We start from the raw sequence: 11,357 nt of genomic DNA on the forward strand, positions 1-11,357 counted from the left end.
ACCCGAGAGGGACTCGCTATTCACGCCTCCCAAGGCTGCACCGTTTCACTGGGCTCCATCCAGAGCAACAGCGCTACAGTCCCTGTCACTCCTTCTCCTCCTTTCCCCTCCCCTCACTCGCTCTTCTCCACTTCTGGGCTAGGCCCAGACCTTTTATCTGTGGACCTTGATTATCTGTCTCCCCACCTGCAGCCATTAAAGGGCTGAGGCGCCTGGCATTGTGTTTGCCTTGCCTCTCCCTGTCTCCAAGAGGAGATGGGTTCAGTGACCAGGCATGTGGCCTCAGGATTGTCCCTCCTGGTTAACTCCCAGCACATGGCGTGCAGGAGTGTGTATGCGTGGGTGTGTGCATGGTCTCTTCCACATTTGGGTGAGGGGTTGGCAAGGGAAAGGTGGAGAGACAAGTGTGTGGGAGCAGCCTGTTGTCCCAGTGCTGGCAGCAAAGAGTCCATCCTCGTGAGGGTCTACCAATACAGGGGCATTTGCTGTGAACTTGGCTCCAACAGCCCACCCAGCCAGTGAGTTTCTGAGGCCATGTCACAGCTGCTCAGGCCCTTGCACCTCATCCCACCCCGTCTCAGCTCCAGCCCTTTATCCCCTGACCCCAACCCACCACATGCAGTATCCCCTGCCTACACTTTTCTGGATCCTCATTGCTCTCAAGAGAGACCCCACACACCTGGTACCCTACTCATTCTACTTCTAATTCTAGGCTCTCCACAAACTCATTGGAGCCCTCCAGCAGAGAACTTCTGGCCATCAGCCTTGTACCTGCTGATGTCATGCACAACTGTGTGGGAAGCAGGAATTAAGTTTGTCTCCTTGCTGGGAGAAACGGCTCAGAAGGAAGCTGTGTGGAAAGATAAGCCTCTTAGACCTGAGCCATCTGTCCCCTGGGAGCCTCGGCTAAGCTGCTCATTGCTCACCATGGCTTGAACAAGTCGCTAACCGTGCCACACCTCTGTCCACCCTGGGATCTGTCACTTCCCTTGGCTCTCTGGTGAGGTCCTGAGATGCCCTCTTGGTAGAGAAGGAACTGTCATGCTAAGAGGACGCAGCATCCTGAGCAGGCTGGGTTTTGTACCCTGCTGTGTGGGACTCAGATGCCTGGCTGCTGCCCTTGGCCCGTGCTCTGAGGAGGGAGTGGACTGCTGGTGAGGTGTCGGGACTGGTTTTCTTGAGCAGAATGTCACGCTCAGGTTTCATCACCCACTCTCTCAAACAAGGATGCTCCATGCATTTTGTTTGCGTGTTTATTTTTTGTTTGTTAGGAAGCAGTTTCTTCATGGGCGCTTGGATGCAGGGTTTGAAATACCAGGAGATATGACAGTTCTGGTCGTCCATGTTGGGTGTACACTACCCAGCACGCTGGAGGGTTTGGAAGTATCTGGTTTTCCAGCGGACACAGGTCCTGGTCATCCCCACTCAGCACGGCAGGGGTCACGGGGAGTCTAGCTCAGGATAATTCCAAAGGTTGGTGGCAGGTCGGGGTTAGGGCCTGGAGTGCCAGAACTTGCCCAGGGCTGTTGCTGCTGCTGCTGTTAGAGATGACAAGACCCCCCAACTTCACAACACATGGCTGTGATGGTTGGAAGGGGTCATTGAGGCTGCTGGGTGAGTCATGCACAAGCTGGGAGGGTCTCACCTGCATGGAGCATTGCATTGGGAGCTCTATACCTGTGGGAGTGCCCCAGGTACCACCCAGTGGTGAGGGTTATTTGGCTTAGGCTTGCACGGTCTGCAGGGCCTCACATAGTGACCTGGAAGGAACAACGGGCAGATAAGAGGGTGGGGGTGGAAGGCAGGGACATGGGCAGAAAGGGAATAGAGAGAGGGAGGAAAACGGAATTAAAATGAATTTGCAAACCCTGGGGTTATTGTCTTTTTTAAGTTAAAGCAAGAGTCAGATCTGATCCTTGCTTCTGAAGGCCATGGCCAACACAATCAGCCCGAGTGATGGCAGTCCATTGGGAGAACCTGATGTGCTGGCAGAAGAACTGCTTGTCCCAGGCAGGGCCACTTGAGTTGATTTGGGTCTCAGGGAGAGCCCCTGTTTCTGGGAGCTGAGGTAGGAGAGGCTCCTACAGGGTGTGTGTGCAGACCCCCCAGAACTCCACACCCCTGCCAGGCTTCTGCAGACACTGTGTACCCCAAAGCAACATTTACATCCCTGACCAAACAAGTCTTACTGGAGGGAGGTCCATGAGAAAGAGAAAAAAAAACTGTGTGTATTCTTCTGCTTTTTCTATGGTTTCTATTTTATTTACTTAAGAACTATTGGAAAGATAGAGATAGAGAGAGAGAGAGATCTTCCATTCACTGGTTCAGTCTTTGAATGGCTGTAATAACTGGTGCCGTTCCAGGCTGAAGTGAGGAGTCAGGAGCTTCATCTGGGTCCTCACAGGGGTGCAGGCTCTCAGGCCCTTAAGCCGTCCTCTGCTGCTTTTCTAGGTTCATTTGCAGAGAGCTGGATCAGACACGGAGTATCAGGGTCTGAAATCAGTACTCATCCGGGAAGGGAATTAACCTGCTACACCACAACGCCAGCCCCCTTTTCCTGCTGTTTTTAGTGGAAGAAGCAACATCCTGGAGCAGGTGCTGTACCAGATCTTTGGGATGCCCGCATCCCATATTCGAGTGCTGATTTGAATTCTACCTACTCCACTCCTGACCTGGCTCCCTGCTCTTGCTCTTTGGGAACAGAAGAATATGGCTTGAGTACTTGAGTTCCTGCCATCCACAGGCAGGACCTGGATGGACGTTCTGGCTCCTGGCTGCTGGCTCAAGCCGTTGTGAGTGAACCATTTGTGAGCCATTTGGTGAGTGAACTTGTGGGTGAAAAATTCCTCGCAGGGCTGATGTGGTGGTCCAACAGGCTAATCCTCTACCTGCAAGTGCCAACATCTCATATGGGCACTGGTTTGTGTCCTGGCTGCTCCACTTCCCATCAAGCTCCCTGTTTGTGGCCTGGGAAAGCAGCAGAGGATGGCCCAAAGCCTTGGGACCCTGAACCCACATGAGAGACCTAGAAGAAGCTCCTGGCTCCTGGTTTTGGATTGACTCAGCTCTGATCATTGTGCCCATTTGGGGAATGAATTAGTGGATATGGAAGATGTCTCTCTCTCTCCATCTGTCCTTTTCTCTGTAAATCTACCTACCAAATTAAAAAAAAATCTCCAAAAAATACAATGAAATTTGAAATGCATCAGTATGTTTGAATGGGGAACCAAAGAAGCCCAAATGAATCAGAAGGGTCATTAAGAGATGGTGATGAGATTATTGTTGTTGTTGTGTGCAGTATGATGTGGCAGTTAACAGCACAGAACCTAAAGCTAGGTGATCTGGATGCAACCTACCATTTACTGTGGGACAGTCCCCAGATGGCTTAGCCTCTCTGTGCTTTGGCCCCTCAGCTATAAGAGGGAATGGGGGAAGGTACCAGTAGTGCTAACTCTTAGGGATATTATAAGGATTCAACGGGGTAATGCTGCACCCACAAATTTCTATATACGCATTAGCAACACAAAACATAAATATAACAATCACAATTTATCCACAGTCTCACACCTTCATCCTAAATAAGAAATGTTGGCAATGGTGTGGTTTCCTTCTATTTCTTCTCCCCACTTGAAAGTGCTTTCTAACTTCCTGTGGTGATAATCGTGGTAATTTTCAGCACAGCTGACCCTCTGCCCTTCGCACCATGTCATGAGAATCTCCCACTCGCATTTTTGCTGCAGGTTCATGATTCCCCAACTGTCCCTTCCCACTCTCAGGTCTCAACACTTGTTTCTGGCTCCTACAATGCAAGCTGTGGTGCACGGGTTGCAAGAATGACTTCAGTTCTCTGCCCCTCTTTCGTAGTCTCTCCCATCAGGACCTGAGGGCCGGTGTCTCTGATTCCTGGTCTGAGCTGCTCTTTTGATCCCTTTGGCCAGTTGCAACATATGGTGGAGATGAAGGTGGGCCAGTTCTGCGCCAATATCTTAAGAAGGCCTTATGTACCCACTGATAGGTGTGTGAACGGGTCTGGGCTGGCCCTATACGGAGGGGGGAAGACCACACTGGGGAGACTCTGGTTGTTCCCTACTGACCTGCTGAGACCATCCTAAACTTACAGATCCTCGACCCCCCAAACTTACAAGAGACCCCACCTAGGACTAGGCTCATGGAAACTAACAATCTCCCACTGCTCTAGGACCCTGGAGTCGAGGGTTGTTTATCATGAAGCTAGCAGGCAGGTGAGGGTTCTTCAGAAAGTCCATGGGAAAAACAATGCATAGATCTCAATTTTGCACCAAAATAAACTTACCAGTAAAATGTTCCTTTTCTATTAACTCTGTCAAGATCCTCATAATTATAAGGAGCAAAAGGCCATGATGTGAGGCCCTTCTGATTGGCCCACGGGGCAGTATGGGCTACTAGTCCCTGAACGCCCTCTTCTGCAGGGACTGTTATTCCAGGCTTCCTTGTCCACCCTAGCACCATTATGGCCAAAATTATGGGTCATTTCCCCGCCATCAAAGCCACTTTCTGAGGACAGAGGATCTCCTGGTAAGGGCAAAATCTCTCTGGATAACTACTCTGAGTTTCCCACTATGACTTCTTGCTGGCCTTGGAAGCAAGGGAGGGTGGCATAGGGTTCTCAGGACTTGAGTGGTCTTTGCGCCCATATTCCTCAAGGCCCTTCTTGATGGTAGCCTCAGGACATACTGCAGGAAGGTGACCCAATACAAGCTCCTACAGGGCCACAGACTTTTCTTGCTGGGAGGAGGACTCAAACAGCCCCCCTGTGTGAGCCTGGGCAACCTCCAGGCTCAAAGTTAATATCTGACACCCTTGAAGAGGCAATTGGGTCAGCTGATCGAACACTCATTAGCAAAAAGCTGCTTGTACAGTGTTGCTACAGATTGCTACAGACTCGGTTAACACTTTAGAGGAAGCCCTTTGTTAAAAAGTAGATGGCTAAGGGTAGCTAATCGACCCTTCATGCACATGAATTTTTGAGGATGTTTTTGTCATATTGATCCAAAGCCCTGAGCTGCCTTCCACACACTGTCACCCTGTCATCCTCACAGTTCTCCAGCATTGCTCGGAGGAAAAGCAAAGTGAAAGTCCGAAGGAGGAGGTGTTACTCAGCCTGTGTGTGTCACTGCTCGCGCTGGCAGCTCAGAATGGCCCTGCTTCAGGCAGGTCTCTGTGCACAGACGCAGGCCTGGGGACCCTCCCATGTTGGGAAGCTGCAGCCCATGAGGCTGGTTGGACTTGCACAACCCCGCAGTCCTGCTGTTGATGACACCCCCCCACTTGGGAAGGCCAATGCATCTCCTCCATGTTTGCCCAGGGTCATTCCTGGGGGATGACAAGCCTCACCCCACGGAAACCTAGGCAAGTACTACTCCTCCCACTCTCCTGCCCCACCAACTGGTTTTAGTTTCCGGGGTTGGGATTGCTGGTCCTCTGCCCCAGTAAGCCCTTATAAGGGACAGTTTTGGTCCATGGTGACAGTGGGGCAAATGGAAACAGGGTCCCACCTGCCCATTTGCTGTTGCCGAGTGCTTCCAGACACAACCCCATGCCACGATGGGCGAGGGAGGTTTTATGATCAAACCCTTTTCCCAGATGAGTACATTAAGGTTTAGCAACCTTGCCTAGTGGCCTACGCAGGGGCACACAGCTCCTGGGGGTGGAGCTGAGATCCTACCTAGAAAGTGCCATCCATGGGGAAGTTGGCTTGGCACACCTGTTGCAGAGGCTGTTTACCCAAGTAGCTGTTTGTTGCCTGGGAAAGCGGCTGGTGAATCCGGGTCTCTGGCTCTGCCTCAGTTTCTCTTTCTGAGCCTGATCCCAAGGTAGAATAAGAACCAACCTATTTCTCAGGTGGAGTAAGGACCAAGTCTCCCCAGGATGGTTTCAAGGAGTGAGATGAGATTGCACAGGGAGACACGATCAGCTGCCCTCCTTGCCTCACGCGTTTCATTCTGCATTGTGGATAGATCTCTGTAAGGGATTTTCTTAAAGGCAGAAAGGAATAGAAATCCCTTCTTGACACAGAATCCGTGGCCTAGATGATTCTCCCAAAGCAGAACATGCCTAACACAAGGGCTATTGTCACACCCTGCACAGAGCTGGCCTGGCTGTATCTCCTCTGGGCTGTATGCGCTGAGTGTGGGTGCATTTGTGTGTGGGGCTACCTATGTTTATGTTCGTAGTGTGTGTCTGTGTGTGGTTGTGTGTTGCTATGTGAGACACTATGCCTGTGTGTTGGCTCGATGTATGTCGTGTTTATCTATGTAGTATATTTTGGTATGTAGTATGTGTTTCTGTGTACAGCATGTAGCATTGTGTCACATAGGTAGCATGTAGTGTATATATTGTGCTACATGTATAATATGTGTATTTCTATGTGTATGTTGTGTGTTATACGTATGTATACACACAGCAATGTGTGTATGTAATTTGTGCGTGTAGCGTGTATATGGTGTGTGCCTATATAGCATGCATGTGCATGGTATATATCTCTGCATAGTGTGTCTGTATGGGTAATGTGTCTGTGTGGTGTGTGTATTTCTGTGTATAGTATGTGTGTGTCTGTGTGGTCTGTGTGTGTGTAGTGTGCACACATAGTGTGTGTCTATGGGTAGTGAGTGTGTGCTGTGTGTGTAGTGTGTTTCTATGTGGTGTGTGTGGGTGGTGTGAGTACACACACATCTTCAATTCCCTCTAGCCCCGCCGAGCTGTGCAGCTGGAGCCAGGCAGAGTTGAAGGGGATGGAGGGCGTTGGGCCTTGAGGATTGGAGCCGGCCTGAGCAGCTCCCCTCCATCTCAGGGCTCACACCTCTCAGCCTCTGTGCCGGGCCTGTGTCACAGGTGGCTATTTTTACCCCGGCGCAGATGGGTGTGATGCCACTTGGGGGAGAGGTGCTGCCAGCCTCTCAGGGCAGCGGGGCTGAGGCTGGAGCTGCCAGGTCCTGCTGCCTCCCTCCGCCCCTCCTTGTTCTGCGCACCTGGGCGTGCTCTCTGCTGGGCAAGACTCTCAGAGACCAGGGAGGGCATCACGGCTCTGTGCTTTGTTGCTGGTCTTCTGGTCCACAGCTCCGGAGGGACAAGCAGTGCTGGGGTCTTCTGGGACTCCCGAGAGAGGCTTGGAGCTGCAGAGAGGCCGGGGGGGGGGCGGATGTTGAGGGTTGGGGTGCAGGGAGGGAGCGTGTCAGGTTCTCCAGCCTTGTCCTGGGGACTCTCTGCCTGCCCATGTGCCCCACCCTCTGCCACGCCATCAAAGCCTTACAACCCAGTGAATCATCTCCACGCAACTTCTGACTCCGGCTTGCTGCCCGAGTTTTGGGGTGGTTGGGGTCCCCCACAGCCTTCTCTGGGATTTGGGATAGTACTTTTTCACTACCCACCCCCACTCCCAAACAGGGCTTTGGGAGAGGGGAACTTTGACCTTCTGGGCCTGCCCCAGGAGCCTGGACACTAGTCTGCATCTTTATGGGTCACCTTATCCCTCACCAGCTGAGCCCTTGCTGGCAACCTCTACTGCTGGCCTAGGCTTCGGCGGCCGGAGCTCTTGTTGGGTTCTGTGTCTCCCTTCAGTGTGTGGCCTCCTCCTCTGTCTCCCCCGCCCACCTCCGTGCCTGCAGGCCCTTCCTCAGGTCTCCTCGCTGTCACCTCCCACCTGCCTACCGAGGGGTGACCATCCCCCGGTGCTGTTTCACAACTGCATCTTGCTCTTCTCCTTAATGGCATGTACTTAACTCAAAATGAGCAAGCTGCTGCCTCAGTTTCCACCCCATTCCTCCAGACCCTCAGCTCCATGAGGCTGAGATGCCACTGCTTGTGGCCCACTGCAATGCCAGCAGTTGATGCCTGGTACTGGCAGGGGTTCATGGTCCCATCTGGCCTGTCCCACAACCCACCCGAGGCTGGCAGGATGTGGCCGCTCACCTTTCAGGGGTCTCCCGTGAAGGGTGGACCTTGGGCAGCAGAGCCTCAGTCTCCAGGGCTTGGCAGTAGGTCTTCTCCCTGAGGGCACACACAGAGGAGATGAGAACTTCCCTTAGGTGCTTGGGGACATGCTGGGGATGCTCTGTGCAGGAGTGACCTGAGGGAACGTCCGCTCCTAGGACTCAGGGTTCCAGAATAGCCAACCAAGAAAATCCAAGCCAAGCCTGGAATCAGGATCAAGAGAAACAGTGGAACTTTTGGTCACTTAGTTTCCAAGAACAAGGAAATAAATCTTGTGATAATCAGGCAATCCGATGAGAAGCCACCACTGGGGTTCCCATGTCCCTTTATCAGAGGGTCTGGGTTTGAGTCCCAGCTCTGCTTCCGAGTCTAGCATCCTGCTCATGAGCCTTTTGCTTCTTGGGAGACAATCCACAGCTGGGAGCCAGGTCTCCCACCTTGCATGGTCTTGAGCCACCTTCCTCTGCTTTCCCAGGCTGTAATGAAGGAGCTGGACTGGAAGTAGAGCTGGTGGGACTTGAACTTGTACTCATATGGGAAGTTGGTGCCACAGGTGGAGGCCTAGCATGCTACACTATGGTGCTGGCCTCCAATAAACTTTTTCAATTCCATTTTCCATGAACTTTTTGAAGTACTGCCTGCCCTGTTGCTCCCTGAAAAAGCATTCGGGTCTGCGGTTTGGAGACATCCATGCCCTTTGGCACAGTAATGCTCCACTTCATGATCTAATCTAAGAATCCTGCAGAGAGAAACTGTTTCATTTGGGTGTGTGCCTTTTGCCACATCCTTGTGAACCTCCTAAATGTTGAAGTGCCAGCATTTGTGACAGCCTAAAACAGCACCTGATGCCAAATTAGACCCAATAATACTGGATGAATAATGCTATTTCAGGAATCTGCCAGAAATAATTGCAAATGGGCAAGAAATTTCATCCTCCCTATCTTGTCAAGGTAACATTGACAACCTTGAACACATCCCCGAACAGAGACCTGGTCAATTGTGTGTTGTGGGCTGTGTTTATAAGGACTTCCCTTTAGTGTTTTCCTTGGTGACGTGGGGCACAGGATCATGGCAGGCCCTTCAGAGAACAGAAATGTCCCATAATCCATCAGCCCACCTTGCTTGCAGTTCCAGTGGAAATGCTTCCAGAATAACTCTAACCGTAAGTGTATCAGATGACAATAAATGGCTCAATGTGGAACATACAGGAACATAGCAACTGGAAGTGTGAAATGGCACCTGAGACACTAGAAAAAACTAAACAAGATGTTGCAGAAAGAGAAGGGGAGAGAGAGAGAGAAAGAGAGAGAGAGAGAGAGAGAGAGAGAGAGAGAGAGAGACCTTCCATCCACCGGTATACTCCCCAGAACCTAAATGGCCAGTACTGGGGCAGGTCTAAGCCAGGAGCCAAGAACTCCAACTCCATCTGCCACCTGGGGTACAAGGGCCTAAGTACTTGAGCCGTTATCTGATACTTTCCAGGTGCACTTACAGCTGGGATGCTGATGCTGCAGGTGGTGATGGCTTAGCGCACAAGGCACAGCACCAGCTCCTTTCTCTCCTCTCCTCTCCTCTCCTCTCCTCTCCTCTCCTCTCCTCTCCTCTCCTCTCCTCTCCTCTCCTCTCCTCTCCTCTCCTCTCCTCTCCTCTCCTCTCCTCTCCTCTCCTCTCCTCTCCTCTCCTCTCCTCTCCTTTCTCTCCTCTCCTCTCCTCTCTTCTCCTCTCCTCTCCTCTCCTCTCCTTTCTCTCCTCTCCTCTCCTCTCCTTTCTCTCCTCTCCTCTCCTCTCTTCTCCTTTCCTCTCCTCTCCTCTCCTCTCCTCTCCTCTCCTCTCCTCTCCTCTCCTCTCCTCTCCTCTCCTCTCCTCTCCTCTCCTCTCCTCTCCTCTCTTCTCCTTTCCTCTCCTCTCCTCTCCTCTCCTCTCCTCTCCTCTCCTCTCCTCTCCTCTCCTCTCCTCTCCTCTCCTCTCCTCTCCTCTCCTCTCCTCTCCTCTCCTCTCCTCTCCTCTCCTCTCCTCTCCTCTCCTCTCCTCTCCTCTCCTCTCCTCTCCTCTCCTCTCCTCTCCTCTCCTCTCTCTAAATGCCCACAATGTCTGGGTCTGGGAACTAAGTCTCCCACACTCAGCTATCTGTGTCATTCCCTGCTACTTCCCAGGACCTGGACTGACATGAAGTCAGAGCCAGTTCCCATGAGGACGCTGGCTGTTAGGTCAAATGCCCACATCAGAACGGTAAATGTTAATGATGAAACAATAGATGCTTCCCTCCCGCCCCTTAACATCTGGATCCACAGATCCAATCCATGTTACAATAACCATAACTACTAAAACAAACAAAATACAGGTAGGCAGTTTCTAGAGGTTTAGGTAAGAGCAAAAGCTCAGGGTTCTGATTGAAGAAAGACAGCTAAGACCTCACACACACAGAGGAGAAGATCATGGTTTCCTCCTCTTTAAAGCTCTGTTTATTTATTTGAAAGGCAGAGTCGCAGAGAAAGGGAAGGAGAGCCAGAGGGAGAGATATTCCATCTACTGTTTTCACTCCTCAAATGGCCGTAACAAGCGGGGCTGGGCCAAGCGCCAGAAGGCAGAAGCTAGGATCCTGGAATTTCTTCCAGCTCTCCCACATAAGTGTAGGGGCCCAAGCTCTGGAACTATCCTCCATTAATTTCCCAAGCACATTAACAGGGAGCTGGCTTAGAAGTGCAACAGCTGGGACTCGAACTGGCATAAAAACACAGTGAGCGGTAGCATAAAGCAGTATGCCACAGCGCCAGCCCCCATGACTTCCTCTTCTAAACATGCATAAACAATGGCCTCACCCAGCCACACACGCTGCGCACCCCCGCCTCACGTGCCCATGGGTGTTTTCTGTGCATGCGGCTTAGGGACATACAGGTGAGTCCACTCCTTGATCACTGCATCCACAGCTGCACTGGCTCTGCTGCAAGCTTGAAGCAGGAACAGCAGAGTGGCTCTAGAAGGCGTACAGTGTCCAGCCTCAGGGGCCTGCGGGAAGCAGCAGTCTAGCTAGCCAAGGGATCATGGCTTTGTGTGCTAAGCACACAGCTCCACTTAGTGTGTCCATGCATTTGGGAAGGGAGCCTCGAGTTCTTGAGCTACCTGTTGGGACCACCCTTGAGGACAGGGGTGCTGTGTAGGGCCAGGAGTGACAGCCTGACTTTGCAGGTTTCAGGGCTGTCCTCAGGCCCTGTCCCCCAAACAACTTCTGATTGGAACCTTCCTGGATCCTGGTATCCCTGCTTTAAAGGCTCACACCCAAGGCTGAGGGTTGAGGGATGGGGGGGTAGGACAGGGGAGGACGGCTTACCTTCCACAGAGAAGATGAGAAGTAGGATGCAGAGCAGGCTGGAAAGGACTAGAAACTTCAT

General features: G+C 51.9%; 1 protein-coding gene across 1 annotated transcript; it reads right to left on the reverse strand.

The window, feature by feature from the left end:
* Positions 1-1,671: 1,671 nt before the first annotated feature.
* CUNH10orf99 (chromosome unknown C10orf99 homolog) lies at positions 1,672-11,357 on the reverse strand. The gene is made up of 2 exons (XM_040970399.1): positions 11,297-11,357; positions 1,672-1,760 (listed from the first exon to the last, which is right to left on the reverse strand). Exons 1-2 carry the CDS (start codon positions 11,355-11,357, stop codon positions 1,672-1,674), a joined length of 150 nt encoding a protein of 49 aa, XP_040826333.1.

Source organism: Ochotona curzoniae, unplaced genomic scaffold (genome assembly GCF_017591425.1).
Source record: "Ochotona curzoniae isolate NIBS_2020 unplaced genomic scaffold, NIBS_Ocur_1.0 scaffold_4763, whole genome shotgun sequence".
Classification (NCBI taxonomy): Eukaryota; Metazoa; Chordata; class Mammalia; order Lagomorpha; family Ochotonidae; genus Ochotona; species Ochotona curzoniae.

Bases quoted from the DNA above. Each gene is read 5' to 3' on its own strand.
- CUNH10orf99 (XM_040970399.1), bottom strand. From the start codon at position 11,357: ATGAAGTTTCTAGTCCTTTCCAGCCTGCTCTGCATCCTACTTCTCATC. The intron at 1,761-11,296 runs GTAAGCCGTCCT...TGTTCCTTCCAG, and splicing joins TCTCATCTTCTCTGTGGAAG to GTCACTATGTGAGGCCCTGC.